This window comes from Chiloscyllium plagiosum, unplaced genomic scaffold, assembly GCF_037043375.1.
Source record: "Chiloscyllium plagiosum isolate Xiang-an unplaced genomic scaffold, Cpla_swu_hap1 HiC_scaffold_28, whole genome shotgun sequence".
In the NCBI taxonomy this organism is placed as follows: Eukaryota; Metazoa; Chordata; class Chondrichthyes; order Orectolobiformes; family Hemiscylliidae; genus Chiloscyllium; species Chiloscyllium plagiosum.
This window is the reverse complement of record NW_028270166.1, coordinates 33,777,625-33,794,998: the sequence shown is the minus strand read 5'-3', so window position 1 is coordinate 33,794,998 and position 17,374 is coordinate 33,777,625. Positions and strand designations below refer to the sequence as shown.

The 17,374-nt window shown below is 41.5% G+C and overlaps 1 protein-coding gene across 2 annotated transcripts in view; it reads left to right on the top strand.

Moving 5' to 3' along the window:
- Positions 1-465: 465 nt before the first annotated feature.
- Positions 466-17,374, top strand: part of LOC122565244 (tight junction protein ZO-3-like) — a 95,573-nt gene continuing 78,664 nt past the window's right edge. The window contains exon 1 of one of the 2 annotated variants that reach the window (XM_043721012.2): positions 466-599. Coding sequence is in view for 1 of the 2 variants with exons in the window: in XM_087976104.1 (XP_087832230.1) it covers positions 15,825-15,848 (24 nt within the window). In the remaining variant the exon portion in view is untranslated. Of the gene's footprint in view, positions 600-15,618; positions 15,849-17,374 lie in introns of those variants that run through there. The other variant, XM_087976104.1, reaches the window with a different exon arrangement.

The following is a 17,374-nucleotide window of genomic DNA, read 5'->3' as shown; positions in this document are numbered from 1 at the left end:
TGCAGTGACTACAGGGAGAACTGCTTGCTCTCTGACGTGGGGGAGATCTTCACAAGGATCCTCGTCCTACTGGGCAAAGAGCTCCTTCCAGAGTCACAGTGTGTTTTTTTTACCCATTGATAGGCAACACAGATTATAATTTCAATTATGCTGCAAACCTAAGAAAAGCACAATTGGTAAAAATTTCATGATTACCATTTACAAAGACTAGCTTTTCAACGATTTACTAATTGAATTCAAATTTCACGAACTTTTATATTGGGATTTGAACCCATATTCCCAAAACATAACCTGAGGCTTTGGGATTTATAATTCGGTGATATTACCACTACGGTGATGTCGTCCTCTCTTTCTTGCCTTTAGCACCAGAAAGAGTTAATCTCTTTGTAAACCTGATACTTAACTGTAGGGTAATGAGGTGAGAGTTATCCGCCTACTCCTTCACCTAAGAACGGGCGGATTCTCTCTTTCAGTTGCCTCCAGTGGTTTGGTGCGTGCTACAAAACCTAAGAATGAAGAAAATATTTTATCAAGGGTGAGGACTTAAACAGCAAACTGCAGGATTTCCTCACTTTCTACACATACGGACCTTTATCTCGGTGAGTAAAACTGCTATCTTTCATAAGAAGCAACACCTGGGCAAAAAACTTTGAATCAATGCTTTTCTTTTGGTGACTCCACCAAGTTTCAAACTGAGCACAATTGGAATAAATTTGATGCTGATCCTATTTTAACAGTCTTGTAGTTATGTTTTATGACCTATAAAAAATCAACTGCTAAATGGCATTTTAGTATGTAAAATGAAAAAATATTTTGAATAAAATCATGATTACCATCCAATGAAATCTTAACGATCTAGTGAAAAGGTGTATGAGATAGGTTTCAGATTTCGGCTCCAGTAGTTTGTACTTAATATTTGATTTACCTTGTACAATCTGTTTAGATAAACCTGTGGCATCATTTCATTTAGACATTTTAATGTGAAAGCAATTGGCTTATCATAAAGTATTCCATGTCTAATTCCAGAATCTAGTTTTGGACGAACGACTTTTAGCTGAGTGGAGTCTATAGAGCATTTAAAAATGTATAAGAATGGATTGAAATACTGCAGGTTCTAGGTCTGTAATTGGCAGGATCAATTTGAGACAATGATTCTACTGCTTACCAAGCAGCGCAAAAATGTTTTGAGAGCCACATGTTGAACACACCCAAAGTCAGTCCCTCAATATTACATCTGATATGTGCCTCATATACTCAACATAGAATGATTCTATTGTATCAGAAACTTGGATTCAGAATGATCTGCATCTTATTTTTAACTCATGGTTTCATCGGGAATAATGTAACACCCTGTTCAGTGTTTTTATGAATGCTGCTCTTCAAAACACATAACCCATTTCACATGTTCTGCACCTTTCCTATTCAATTTCTCTCTCCCTAGCTCCTGAAGATGCCAGAGTTCAGTTTATCCTCCAGTACCTCACTCCTCCTTGCTAGTGACTATCAGTAGGTTGTTCAACGATGTGTGAAGGAGGGAATGTGGGACTTTGCCCAGAATCCACTTACACCAACTTAAAAGCAGGAATCAACAGTTAGTTAGTGAGTTCCCATTCCTCTCATGTCTGACGACAGTGTGACTATGTGTAGCTCACCAGACACTACCTGAGCATCTCACTCGTTATAGACCAGCATTCGAACCAGGAGCTTCTTAATCTATGTGGTTTCATTATTCACTGGAGCAATCAAGAACCTGTCAATGATTCAATTGTTGGTAATGCGATGGTATCAAAGATAAAGTGAGGCTATAATTAATTGATTAAACTGCAGAGTAAGAATATCTTCAAAGCTTTTGAAGATGATGTGCAGTTAGTAATATTTCATTGTACTAGTATCAATTTTTGTGATTTTGTGGACTCAAATGCAAGGTAAATATTAAACACCTGAATTCACCAAGGCTCCTTCGAAAGCACCTTCCATACCTCTGACCTCTACCACCTCGAAGGACAAGGGGAGCAGATGCATGGGATCACAACCACATGTAAATTTCCTTCCCAGGCAAACACCAAATTGGCTAAAAACTGAATTGCTAATCCTTAATTGTCAGTGAGTCAATAAAATCATGGACACTGTTTTACTTCACTCACATTGTATAATTTGCTTGCAAAGTCCCATGATTTCCAATGGCTAGTCTGAGCAAGTCAATGACGACTGAAAAATTCCCATTGGTCATATTGGTGGATAGATGTGTTATTTTTAACATAAGCAGCAGAATACCATAGGGAAAATAACAACTTGTGTATATATTTTGAATCTTTAACATTGTAAAACATCCCAAGAAATTTCACAAGAGTTACCAAACAAAATTTGATACCAACTCACCTAAAGAGAAATAGGCAAGTGAAAACTCAAATAGGTAGATTTTAAAACAGGAAAGAGGGAAACTATTCTTGAGTTCAGGGCCTTGACAGCTGATGATGGATCAACTGGGTTTGAAGCTGATGTGAAATGAAACTTGGAGGAACATGGATAACCCTCAGGGTGTACTCGGCTGGAGACATTTACAATGACAGGGAGAGCAAGATCATGAAGGAATTTGAATTAAAGTTGAGGCATTACCTAATTGGGAGCAAACATAAATCCACGAAAATAGGGATTATGGATGAAAAGAATTTCATACGAATAAGGACTACCCCACTGAAGGTGATCATACAGGCCTGTGAGATACCTGGGCTCCTCTAATTTTGATCTGATGTTCACCCTTGAGTCTAATGAACTGAGGCACAGATGAAGGTTTGAGCATCAGGCTATGCAGGAGACAAAGAGTTAGGTGATCTTAATGATGGAATAGTTGCCCAGGTTCACCTCAGGGTCACATATTGGCAAGGTTGCTATCTGTCTGATTCAGCCTCGGATGTTTTCCAGTTAGAGACAGTGGTAAGAAAATTGAGTTTCTGTCAGGACTGAGGACAATGTGCTAATTTTCATAATATCTAATTGGAGAAAGTTCCTGCTTATTGATTACTAAAAGCCATACATGCTGTCTGATAATTTAGAGATAGTAGAGGGCTTCAGTGAGGTGGTGGTAAGGTGGATCTGGGACTCACAAGCGTGGATGTGGAAACTAACACTGTTTTTGGATAAAGTTGGAGAATGCCGAAGGTGAGATGGTTTACCATATGTTACAATCACATAGGATTGTAATCAGTTACGACGTTCATAAAAGTAATTTTTATAGGTAACGCGGGTGGAACCCTGATTGGAGTCTTTCAATAGAGTTCCCAAGAAAATAAGCACAGATATGGGATACAGCAGCATATTCAAGGACTTTGCAGCAAAAAAGGGAGGCGACGGCATGATAATTTACAAAGCTAGTGTCATGGGTCAGACTTTTGAAGAGTGGGCTGCTGAAAGTAAACTCGAAGAAGTTAGGGAAAGTACACGAAAGAAAACCATGTGCAAAATGAAGTTGGGTCATTAAGGATTAAGTCTGAATACCGTCAAAGGAAAAACAGATGAATCTCAAGGACAAAGTGAGCTTGAAGAAGCCATGAGGAAAGATAAGCTAGAGAAATGTGCAACTTCAAAGTTAAGACAAGAGACACATTAGTGGATATTAAGCCTGGTGACCTATCTGAACTTAGTGGTAACTAAGTGAATGGTCTCAATCTAAGTGATAAAGAGCATAATTTTTCTTGCTTTTAAGGATTGAGGAGACATTAAAGAGTTCCTTTAAAGGTTATTTGCAGTGAAGGAAAGAAACTGTGAATTATCTTTGCATTGTGGGACAATCCTGGAATACTGAGAAGTTTTTGCCAGATGTGAGCAGGATATATAGTGCTGGATGTGGCTATTCTGATCTGGCAGAGCATGGTTAAACTGATTGTCTGCATTAGCTGTCCCAGTCGGTGAACAAGGTGGAAGGTTCAGCTGACAGTAATTTTTGGTCTATAAGATTGCAGAAGACTAATGGTGCAACAAAACCAGCAAGTGAGAGCTAATGGCATAAGAATCGTTCTCTGAAATTACCAACCACTTAGCTATGCTGCTGTTCCTGCTGAACAAGTTTGACTGCTCAAAGGTTTCTGCTTGGCTACCCTGCCTAGAAACTCAGTTTCACAGCTATCTGAAAACTCTGTGAATTTTTAAAAGAAGATTAGCATTATTCAAGTATTTCACTGATTTAAATTCAAACACTGAATGAAACACTGTTTGGTAATGTGTGTTGTTTCACTAATTGGATTGGTAAGTGCAGAGAGTTATTATTTTACACTTTAAATAGTAAAGTTTAAAACTTTGGAAAAAGACTGGATTACCTGTCAATTCCCCACCACAATGTCTCACAGTCAGTTTAAAAGTTTTACAGACCTTGATTATGATTTGTCTAGTATTCTTAGCTCTCCAAATATTCAAAGATAAATTACACTGCTTATTGTGGACTCAATCACAGAAACAAAGTTACATTTGTGTAGGCCCTTTCCAAAACACATGATATTTCAAAGTGCTTAGCAGCCGTTTAAGTATTTTTAGAAATATTGTCACTATGACATTGTAAAAACAAGGCAGATAGTTGGCTCACAGCATGATCCAAAAATTAGCTCTCCCAGACTTGTTTTTTAACTGATCATTTGTGGGGTAAATACAGGAAAAGACACAGAAGAGAACTGCCAAGGTCTGCTTTGAAAGATGAGAAGGTTAACAGGACTGAGTGGATTAACGGGACCTTGAAGTCCCAGTTGAAAAATGGCATCTCAGCCACTGCAGCACTCCTACAGTCGTGCACTGAAGTGCCAACCTGCAGTTTATGCTGAAGTCTCTGGACTGAGAAATTAAGCAAGTACCTACTGACTCAGAATGTTACCACTAAGGCATGATTACCATCTGCATAAACCAAGAAGGTGCTGGTTTATCCCTGATTCATGTTATAGAGTCATAGAGATGTACAGCATGGAAACAGACCCTTCAGTCCAACCCGTCCATGCCGACCAGATATCCCAACCTAATCTAGTCCCACCTGCCAGCATCCGGCCCATATCCCTCCAAACCTTTCCTATTCATATACCCATCCAAATGCCTCTTAAATGTTGCAATTGTACCAGCCTCCACCACATCCTCTGGCAGCTCATTCCATACACGTACCACCCTCTGCATGAAAAAGTTGCCCCTTAGGTCTCTTTTATATCTTTCCCCTCTCACCCTAAACCTATGCCCTCTAGTTCTGGACTCCCCCACCCCAGGGAAAAGACTTTGCCTAGTTATCCTATCCATGCCCCTCATAATTTTGTAAACCTCTATAAGGTCACCCCTCAGCCTCCAACGCTCCAGGGAAAACAGCCCCAGCCTGTTCAGCTTCTCCCTGTAGCTCAGATCCTCCAACCCTGGAGACATCCTTGTAAAACTTTTCTGAACCCTTTCAAGTTTCACAACATCTTTCCGATAAGAAGGAGACCAGAACTGCACGCAATATTCCAACAGTGGCCTAACCAATGTCCTGTACAGCCGCAACATGACCTCCCAACTCCTGTACTCAATACTCTGACCAATAAAGGAAAGCATACCAAACGCTTTCTTCACTTGTTAATTTAACTACGAAGTCTATTGTAGTCAAGCCAATAGCAGTGATCATTGGATAGCGGATGAGTGACTGTTCCTCATCCCTAACCCAATGGCATTGATAGAAAAAGCTGCAACTCAACTACTGGTACAGCACAAAGGGCACTACTAGACTGAATTGCTGCACCAACACAGTTTGTTGCATTAACACAGTTGCAGCACTGCCACATTATGTCACACTAATATACTGCATTACAGTGCTATTACACTGGATTAGAGCACAAATATACAGCATTAGAGCACTAACACACACACTGTTATAACACATCACATTATAAAACTGCACAATTCTGCAGCACTATCAATATATTACAGAACACGGTATTAATACACAAATGCGCTGTTCAGACATGAGGACGAGGAGCAGGAGTAGACAATTCAGCCCCTTAAGCCTGGCCTACTATTTAATACGATCATGACTGATCTCACCTTGGCCTCAAATCCACTTTCCTGCTTACTCTTTATAATCCTTCAACCCGTTACTAATTAAAAATCAGTCTGTCTCCTTAAATTTACTCAAATATACAGATTTACAGCAGTAACACACTGCACTGCAGAAATAGCACACTGTGTTACAGCACTAATGCTCCACTTCATCATTAACACTCCCATTACATCTCTAACACACTACATTACAGCACTAATATACAATGCTGTGTTACAGCACAAGCACATTGCAGTCTGAATTTTAGGCCACACCTCTAAATAAGGCTCAAGTTCTGATTGAGTGGTGGAGGTTCTGTGCTTGTTGCCTTGCTGCTGCCAAAATACCAATGGCAGTTCACTACCATCTTCTCAAGGACAGTTAAGGATGGACAACAAATGCTGCCAGTCAGCAATAAAATGTGCCCACCTCTACCACCTCTGAATTACAATGACAGCATTTTAAAAATCGATATTGCAACACAGTAATACAGTCTTTTACTGCAAAGGAATATAAATATAGTTTATTACTACAACAACCTGTACTTACGTAGCATCTTTAACACAGTAAAGTATTAGGCACTGCACAGTATTATTTTCAGACGAAATTCAGAGCACTAAACACAATGTAATATGGCACAAACAAATTCATACAGGGCAATTATACTAGCTTAATTATACAGCAATACAAGAACTCTGAGTTCCGGTGAAAAGTCATTAGCCTGAAACATTGGGTTGGATTTTCAATGATCTCAACACTCAGTTGGAATCCAGTATCACTCTGAGTCACTGTCAAGATGTGATTTTTAAATGTAACTGACTTAACTTGCCAGGAGTAGAGTAGACACATGATGCCAGTGATAAAGACAGGTGTTAGCTATGTTAGGAGCTGCTGTTGCCCTGCCGATTGGAGCAGACAGCTCCTAGAAAAGCCATAGAGGTGGAATGAGGTGAACAGAAGCCTGAAAGAACGAAGTCAGGTCCCAGCGCTTGTGACAGTTCTAGTTGAGCCCAAACATCTGTTTCCAAGACAGCTGCAGAGAGATTTCAGTTCCACAGTAAGCATGATAACTGTGTGCTGACATGAACAGGATTATCAGGTCAAGAAATTGAAAACTACATTCAGGAACAGGCATTTTCCAAAAGGAGCATAAAGAATTATTCATTTGAAACTGTCTGGAGTCATTTGGATCCTGAGACGATCTTTGAGACTGTGGATTTTGAAGCTCGCCTACATTGGGTCCCAACTTCGCCAGATCCTGACCCTGTAGCTCGTTGAGAATCCCAACTGTTGCATTTGTGTCTCTCTGCAGATGCCATTAGCCGTACTGAGTATTTACAGCATTTTCTGTTCTTAGATGTAAGCTCTGCAGTCCTGCCACATCCAGTTATGAATGGTGGTGGACGATTAAACAACTCACAGAAGAAGGAGGCTCAACAAATATCCCCATCCTCAATGACGGAAGAGCCTAGCATATCAGTGCAAAAGATAAGATTGAAGCTTTCACAGCAGTCTTCAGCCAGAACTGCTGAGTGGATGATCCATCTCGGCCTCCACCAGTCTTCAGCCAATTTGATTTACTCCATATGATATTAAGAAATGGCTGGAAGTACTGCATACTGCAAAGGTTCCTGGCAACATTCCAGCAACAGTACTGAAGACTTGTGCTCCAGAACTTGCCACTCTCCTAGCCAAGCTCTTCTAGTACAGTTACAACACTAGCATCTACCCAATAATATGGAAAACTGCCCATTGGTCAGGGGTAAATATCAGATAATAGGGTAGGGGAATGGGTCTGGGTGGGTTACTCTTCAGAGGGTCGGTGTGGACTTGATGGGCCAAAGGGCCTGTTTCCGCACTGTAGAGATTGTAAATCATAAAATCAATTTTGAAATTCTAATGTGCAGTATTTTGCTTTTGGTTCCATGAGGTTTCTCTCAATTCTTCATGGGATGAGGGCTTTGCCAGTGAGGTCAGTATCTATTGTCCAAACCTAACTGCCCTTTAAAAACTGATGGACAACATTTATTTGAATCTGCACAGTTCATATGTTGTTGATACAGACAACACTATAATCCTGTTCAAAATGACAAGATGTGCTGAGTTACTAAACAGAAGAATATGAAGTAGTTGAGTTTAAATGGCAGAGTAAATCAGGAGATATCTTTTCTTATTTCTTTTTCTATCAATGTCAATGGAATCTAGCATTCAGAAGAACTGTTTAACAAGTGGCTGAGCAGCTATTACGCATTTTATAAGGTCCAAGTGCACAAAATTCCTGCCTCCTCACCCTACCCCATGCTTGTAGAATGGTTACCCTCAAGCTACAGATAACCAATTGTCCCACTCTGATGGAGAGAAATGCTGGGGTCCTTTCTGAATTTTGACTCAAAGAACAAAGAACAAAGAAAATTACAGCAAAGGAAAAAGCCTTTTGGCCCTCCAAGCCTGTGCCAATCCAGATCCTCTATCTAAAACTGTTGCCTATTTGCTAAGGATCTGTATGCCTCTGCTCCCTGCCATTCATGTATCTGTCTAGATACATCTTAAATGATGCTATTGTGCCCGCCTCTACCACTTCTGATGGCAATGTGTTCCAGGCACTCACCATCCTCTGCTTAAAGAACTTTCCACGCATATCTCTCTTAAACTTTTCCCCTCTGATCTTGAACTCACATCACCTGGTAATTGAGTCCTCCACTCTGGGAAAAATCTTCTTGCTATCCATCCTATCTATACCTCTCATGATTTTGTAGACCTTAATCAGGTCCCCCCTCAACCTCCGTCTTTCTAATGAAAATAACCCTAATCTAATCAATCGCTCTTCATAGCTAGCATCCTCCATACCAGGCAACATTTTGGTGAAAGTGAGGACTGCAGATGCTGGAGATCAGAGCTGAAAACTGTGTTGCTGGAAAAGCGCAGTAGGTCAGGCAGCATCCAAGGAGCAGGAGAATCGATGTTTCAGGACTTGGGGGAAGGGTAAAAGGTACGGTGGAGGGACTTGGGGGAGTCCCTCCTCCCTACCTTTTATCTTAGCCTGCTTGGCACACCCTCCTCATTCCTGAAGAAGGGCTTATGCCCAAAACGTCGATTCTCCTGCTCCTTGGATGCTGCCTGACCTGCTGCGCTTTTCCAGCAACACATTTTTCAACATTTTGGTGAACCTCCTCTACACCCTCTCCAAAGCATCCACATCTTTTTGGTAATGTGGCAACCAGAACTGTACGCAGTATTCCAAATGTAGTCGATAAACGTCCGATAAAACTGTGACATGAGCTGCCTACTCTTGTACTCAATACTCTGTCCAATGAAGGAAAGTATGTTGTATGCCTTCTTGACCACTCTATCGACCTGCATTGCCACTTTCAGGGTACAATGGACCTGAACAGCCAGATCTCTCTGTTCTAAGAGAAAGTGAGGACTGCAGATGCTGGAAATCAGAGTTGACAGTGTGGCGCTGGAAATGCACAGCAGGTCAGGCAGCATCCAAGGAAGAGGAGAATCGACATTTCAGGCATAAGCCCTTCATCAGGAATAGGCTTGTGGGCCAGGAGCTGAGAGATAAATGGGCTCACAGACCACAAAACTATTCCTGATGAAGGGCTTATGCCCGAAACGTCGATTCTCTTACTCCTCGGATACTGCCTGACCTGCTGTGCTTTTCCAGTGCCACAGATCTCTCTGTACATCAATTTTCCCCAGGGCTTTTCCATTTACCATATAGTTCGCTCTTGAATTGGACTTTCCAAAATGCATTACCTCGCATTTGCTCCATCTGCCATTTCCCTGCCCAACTCTCCAATCTATCTATACTCTGCTGTATTCTCTGACAGTCCCCTTCACTGTCTCCTACGCCACCAATCTGAGTGTCATCTGCAAACTTTCCAATCAGACCACCTATACCTTCCTCTAGATCATTTATGTATATCACAAATAACAGTGGTACCAGCAAAGATCCCTGTGAAACACCACTGGTCATAGTTCTCCATTTTGAGAAACTCCCTTCCACTACTACTCTCTGTCTCCCACTGCCTAGCCAGTTCTCTATCCATCTAGCTAGTACACCCTGGACCCCTTACGACTTCACTTTTTCCATCAGCCTACCATAGGGAACCTTACCAAACATCTTACTGAAGTCCATGTATATAACACCTACAGCCCTTCCCTCATCAATCAACATCCTCACATTAAGTTGGTAAGACATCACCTTCCCTGCACAAAACCATGTTGCCGATCATTGATAAGCCAGTTTTCTTCCAAATATAAATATATCCTATCCCTCAATATCTTCTCCAGCAGTTTCCCTTTCAATGATGTCAGGTTCACCAGTCTATAATTACTCCTTATCAACTGTCATTGAAAGTCAAATTATCCTAACAGTAACAGACCGAATGGAAGTAGTCAGTTGCCTGGAGCCCTTTAGGAATCTCTGGGGTCAGGGAGGGCTATATTTTGGTAAGGCAAACCATGGCAGAACATGTACAGTTAATGGTAGGGCCCTGGGGAGTGTTGCCAAACAAAGAGACCTAAAAGTGCAGATGCATAGTTCCTTGAAAATTGAGTCACAGGTATACAAGGTGATGAACAAAGCATTTTGCTTGCTTGCCTTCACTGGTCAGTGCATTGAGTTTAAAAGTTGAAGAGTGTGGTGCTGGAAAAGCACAGCCAGTCAGGCAGCATTCAAGGAGCAGGAGAATCGAAGTTTCGAGCATAAGCCCTTCATCATTGAATATAGGAGTTGGGACATCATGTTACAGCTGTAAAGCACATTGGTGAGGCCACTTTGAGAATACTGCATACAATTCTGGTCATTCTTCTATAGGAAGGATGTTGTAAAACATGGGAAGGTGCAGGAAAGATTTACAAGGATGCTGCCAATACTTAATTGCATTGAGTTATAGAGAGAGGCTGAATAGACTAAGGCTTTTTTCCCTGAAGTGTCAGAGGCTGAGAGGTAACCTTATAGAGGTTTATAAAATCATTGGGGCATCGATAAGGTGAATAACCCAGGTCTTTTTCCTAGGGTGAGGGAGACCAAAACTAGGTTGCACAGGTTTAAGGTAAGAGGAGAAAGATCTGAGGGATAACTTTTTCACAAAGAGGGTGATATGTGTATGGAATGAACTGTCAGAGGAGATGGCAACTACAACATTTAAAAGGTATCTGGATGGGTATATGAATAGAAAGGGTTTAAAAGGATATGGGCCAAATGCTGGCAAATGGGACTAGGTCAGATTGGGAAGTCTGGTCGGTGCAAACGAGTTGGATCAAAGGGTCTGTTTCCATGCTCTATGATTCTATGACTCTTTAACGGATAATGTAATACCCTTTCAAGAAAGTAGGGAGGCAGAAGATAGGAAACTATACGCTGGTTACCAACTTCCATCGTTGGTAAGGTTTTATGGTCCATTATTAAGGATGAGATTACAGACTACTTGGAAATGCGTGGTAAAATAGGGCTTCGATGAGAGGAGGGCATGCGTGACAAATCTGGTAAAATTCTTTGAGGAGGTAACAAGTAAGTTAGACAAAGGAGAGCCAGTGAATGTGATCTATTTGGATTTCTAGAAGGCCTTTGACAAGGTGCCACACGGAGGCTGCTAAATAACACAAAAGCTGATGGTGTTCGGCGCAAAGTACAGAGGATTGGCTCACTGGTTATGGGGGAAGGCAGAAGAATGGGGTTAAGAAACATATCAGCTATGATCGAACAGACTCAATGAACCAAATGGTCTAATTCTGCTTCAATATCTTGAGTTCCTATAGTTCATTTTGCTTGCGCATATATTCACATCAATGGGAGACTCCATTTAAGATGGAGGTGAAGAGAAATATTTTTCAGAGGGTTGCTCGTCTTTGGAATTCTCTTTCCTGCAGCAGACTTGATTAGTCAAGTAGCCCTACTCCTGTTCCTGATTCATTTGTTTGTATGTTTGTATGCAATCAGTCTTTGCATTTACATACTCAATGCACCTTTTTTTCCTATTGGTTTGTTCCATACCCAACTTTAGGAAATCCTTTCAGGTTGTTGCCAGGTTACACAGCAGGAGTTGATGGAACCAGATGGACTCAGATCTTAGATTCTGATGTAAGTGATAGTAAAACTGAAACAGAAAGATGGTGAATAGAATAGCAGAATGTATTTAGCCTTCCCTATTGGGAACAAAAAGGAACTGCGGTTATCCTGGCTTCCTGTTATTTTTCATTTATACGCTGTCCCTTGATGACATCACCTGAAAAAACAATGTCATGTTCCCAAATACACTGACAACACCCAGTTCTACCTTACAGTCCTTGCTACTTGCATTGCCTAAATTGTCAACAGCACACCTGAAATTCAGCACATCTCGGACAAAGTGAGGACTGCAGATGCTGGAAAAGCAGGTCAGGAGCATCCAAGGAGCAGGAGAATTGACGTTTCGGCATTAGCTCTTCATCAGTAATGTGGAGGGGAAGGGGACTGAGAGATAAATAGGAGATTGGGGGTGGAGTAGGGAGGAAGGTAGCTGGGAAGGTGATAGGTCGATGCAGATGGGTGATAAGTCAGAGGGGAAGGTGGTGCGGATAGCTGGGAAGGAAGATGGACAGGTAGAACAGTTCAAGAGGGCGGTGCCGAGTTGAAGGGTTGGATCTAGGATGAGGTGGGGGAGGCGAGATGAAGAGACTGGTGAAGTTGACATTGATGTCATGTGGTTGGAGGGTCCCAAGGCAGAAGATGAGGCATTCTTCCTCCAGGGTTGGGTGGCTTGGATTTGATGGTGGAGGAGGCCCAGGACTTGCCACAGGGCTGTGGGGCTGTTTAGTGCGTGTTCCCCAGAAATGTTCCATGAAACATTCTGCTAGTCGGCACCCTATTTCCCCAATGTAGAGGAGACCACATTGAGAGCATCGGACACAGTCGATGAGGTGTTTAGATGTGCAGGAAAATCTCTGCCAGATGTGGAAGGATCATTTGGGGCCTTGGACGGAGGTGAGGGGGGAGGAATGGGCAAATTTAAATGAGTAAAAATTTCCTTCAACTAAATCTTGGGTAGACTGAAGACATTGTTTTCATTCCCCATCACAAACTGTCTCCCCTAATGACAGACTGTGTCCTGATCCCTGGAAGTTGAACCAAATTGCTCATTATGGTCATGTTATCCTCTGGTACATCATCTAACTGGTAATTCTCCATATGTACACACTGCAGAGATACCCATGACAGGGATAGGGGGATGGCTACCATGTACCCACTACCATCCGGACACCCAGTGCAGGGCGTCATTGGATTAAGGTCAGGAATGGGTGCCCAGGTGAATATTTCCCTCACCATAGCCCAAAGACAGCTCTACTGTTATTTCAGTGTGGGTCAAATAACACAATTTTGGTTACAGATCAAAACTATAGATTTCACAGACTCTAGGCTAATGACTGGTCTAGTTTCATCAAAACTCCTGCTCAGGACAGGCAGGTCAGTCCAGCTATCTGTCCACCTCTGAGCCAGATTATCAATAAATGTCAACATTTGGATATTTTGTGTACTATCTACTGGGAAATGAGACTAGCTAAACTTTATTTCTTACTACAAACTGCAGACAGCTGACAGTTCATTATATGAACTGGATATGAACCCAGGAACCAAAGGTGCAAGGTATTGATCTCACTGTGTTACTGTAGTCTACCTAAATTTTAGTAAATCATCGTGAGTGACAAAAAAAGTCAGAACTTAATTTAAATGAAAACAAATGTAAAGTTAACTAAAGAATCTAAAACAGAACAGAAGGAGCACTTTTTAAGTGATGAAAGATTAGGAGGTCCGAAGAGACTTAGGCATTCAAGCAACTGAAGTGGCCAGGCAAAGATAATAACCAAAATGGCTAATGGAACATAGGGTTTTATATTTGAACGACAATAATTCAAGGATTTAGAAGTAATGCTGCAGTTTACAAAGCTGTATTAGACCATTCCAGGAGCCCAATGTTTAACTCTGGGCATTGCACTTTAGGAAAGATATCATGGCCTTGGAGAGAGTGCGGTGTAGATTTACCAAAATGATACCTGGATTCCAAGGATTAAATTACAATTGCATAAACTAGATTTTTATTCCTTGGAATTTAGAAGATTATGGGGTGATTTGTGCAAAATTCTCGATACATACATTAAGGGGAATAGATAAGGAGAAATTATTTCTACTAGTTTACAAGTCTAGATCTGGAAGACATACAATCATTTAAAATTAGAGCCATACATTTTTGGAGTAAAATTAGGAATCACAGAAAGAGTGGTAGAAATTTGAAATGTTCTTCCGTAAATAGCAGCTAACACTAGGTCATTGTTCATTTTAAATCCGAGATTTGGAAGATTTTTGATTTCCAAACTAATATAGGACATAGATGATATATAGGGAGTTATGCGTGGATCAACCGTGTTCTCATTGACTGGCAGATCAGATTCATAGGAAGAAAGTAAAGGGTTTACTTCTCATCCTATGTTCCTATATAAATGCAGATTCTTGCTTCTCACTTTTTCTTTCTCCACCTTTAGGCTGTATCACACAGAGGTCATTATAGTCCCAGAGTGCCGCTGTCTCTTAAGAGAGAGCTGACTGGTAGTAGCTACACCTCAAGAAAGGGAGAAGTTGAGAAGGAGGGCCTTTATGGTAACCTCAGCCAATGTAATAATTAAACCTATGGTGTGTTACTTGACGTCACAAACCAGCTATCTAGCCAACTAAGCAAATCAACCCCTAGTTGCCATATAACTATTGGTTTTGGGAGGGAGTTGCAGATATATGGAGGGTCTACATCATGGAAAGAGTTGAAAACAAGAATGAGTCATTTTATATTGATACATGACAACCAAAGTCCAACATTCATTGGCAGGAATAGGGTTAATGGGTGAATGTGGGCACAGCAGAGTTTTGGATGGAAACTGGAGGCTGACTGAAATGCATTGGAATAGTTATTTACAGAGGTAAAGGCATCAATTTCAGGAACAGAAATAGTTTCTGATCAACCTGTTCAGAGATGTTGTTGTACACCTCTGAAACAAGTGGGACTCAAACCTGTGCCTCCTTGCTCAAAGGTATGGACACTACCAACTCTGGACAAGAGTCCTTTTCAGCAGCAGATCTGTGTTTAAATGAATGCATACACCTGTTGACCTGTGTTACAGGAAGCTATCCTAGAGTTTGAACAGGTGAATCCAGCACTGAGAACTGAGGCCAGTAGAAACAAACGGAAATGATCCAGTTTAGTAACACGACTCTGTGTGTGCAGAGAATTATGGCACGTCTACATCAATCTTGATATGCAAGGGGCACCTTCCCCCATACCAACCGGTTAATGTTTGATGATCTTTATAGTTCCTCTGGGCTAAGATCCTTTCCAGATGCTCAGTTCATCGATGTGATTATGTTTCTGGATTTATGTCTGTAATTTTGGAATGTTGAGTAAATTGAGGGCCCTGGTGCAGAATGTATAATAGGCCTCAAATTTCAAAACCCAAAACAATAGCTGTGTTTACCTGAAGTTGTACAGTTGCCGTGACATCACTGGGCGGGGGCAGAGGTAGGCTGTGGCTTGTCAGCTCAGCAGGTTTCACTACTTTGTGGTTAAAGGTGCAGGTGTAACTTACCAGCGTGGAATTTGCTGCACATTCTTTAACCAGGAACTACTGTTTACACCTCAAGCACAATCTCCACCCTCTTCAAACACAGGAGTGGCAAAAGAGTTGCCTGAAAATTGGGAAACGCAATCAGGAGGACAGAGAGAAACCAAATCAGGAAATATGAGAAGATAATTGCAAAATGGCTGTCAGATTTCAGGATCCGGTAAGTGTAACTGAATATATTATACCGGTTGAAGCTGGACACTGCAGGGACTACAGGCTTAAATCAGAATGATACAACCTATTAACTCACCTTGATAGATACACAAATCTCTGCTGTCTAGTGACTGTGTTAAAATGACTTTACGTGCCAACCTGACAGAGCACAGAAGGCTTTGTTTGTGAAATAAAAGTAAAAGATAGACAGAAAAGAGTGGAGAGGGTTTCAATGCATCATCAAAAAGCTCAGAGAGGACTGGATCTGTACAAAGAGAAGTAAGATCATACTCAATGAAATGGATCTTGGTGTTTGAATGGTGCTGCATTGATGGGGAGTGCCATCTTTGAGCTGAGGTGTTTGACTGTGCTTCTATTTGCCTGCTCAGGGCAGGATCTCGTGGCTTTCATACTATCTCAAACTGATCCAGACTGTTTGTAACCTTAACATTGTATTTGAAGCTGATTGGAGCTACTGAGCATAGTTTCTGTATCATCAAGGCAGTCTGATTCCACCTGTACAATAATGATCTGTACCCACTTTTCACTGAAACCCTCACACACGCTTTGTTCCTTCCCATGATCATCTGTTCCAATGTTCTCTCATCTATTGCTCTCCGTAAACCTCAACTCAAAACCCTACCATCCACATCATCACTTTGCGCCAAGGCCTTCATCCATCACCCTATGTTTGCTGACCTACATTAGATCGCATCTGCAGACCTCACTTTCTCCTCCTACATTAGATCTTGCCTCATTAAGAAATCAAATTTAAACTGATCAATTTTGTGCTCAAATCCATCTGTGACCTCATCATCCCTAACTCTGTGCTCATCATCCCTATCTCTGTAACCTCTTTCAACCTTATAGCCTTCTGAGCATGCTCTGTTCTACCCATTCTGTTTTATGTTAAGGAAACCTAACTTCTTCTACTTAATGAATGCCAGCCCTGCCTTTGCCTCCTGAGGCCTTTATGTTTCGCTTTTTCTCCCTAAATCTCTACCTTTACATCCCTCTCTCTCTTCCGTCCTCCTTCGCGATGATAGGGAGAAGTGTTGGAGAAAATTCTGAAGGAAAGAATTGACCTTCACTTAGAGAGACATGGTGTCTCAGTGGTTAGCATTGCTGCCACGCAGTGCCAAGGAACCAGGTTCACTCCCACCTTCCAGCGACTGTGCCGAGTTTGCACATTTTCCTCATATCTGCATGGGTTTCCTGCGGTTTCCTCCCACTGTCCAAAGATTTGCTGGTGATGTGGATTGGCCATGCCAAATTGCCCATAGTGTCCAAGTTTGTAGAGGCTATTTGGATTAGCCATGGGAAATGGCAGGTTACAGGGATAGGATAAGAGAGAACAGATCCGGGTGGAGTGCTGTTTGAAGGATCAGTGTGGATTTGTGGGCTGAATGGTCTACTTCCACATTGTAAGGATTCTACGAGCAAGGTTTGATCAGAGATTGTCAACATAACTTTATCAGAGGGAGGCCATGTCTTACAAATTTAATTGAATTTTTAAAGGAGGTGACCAGGTGT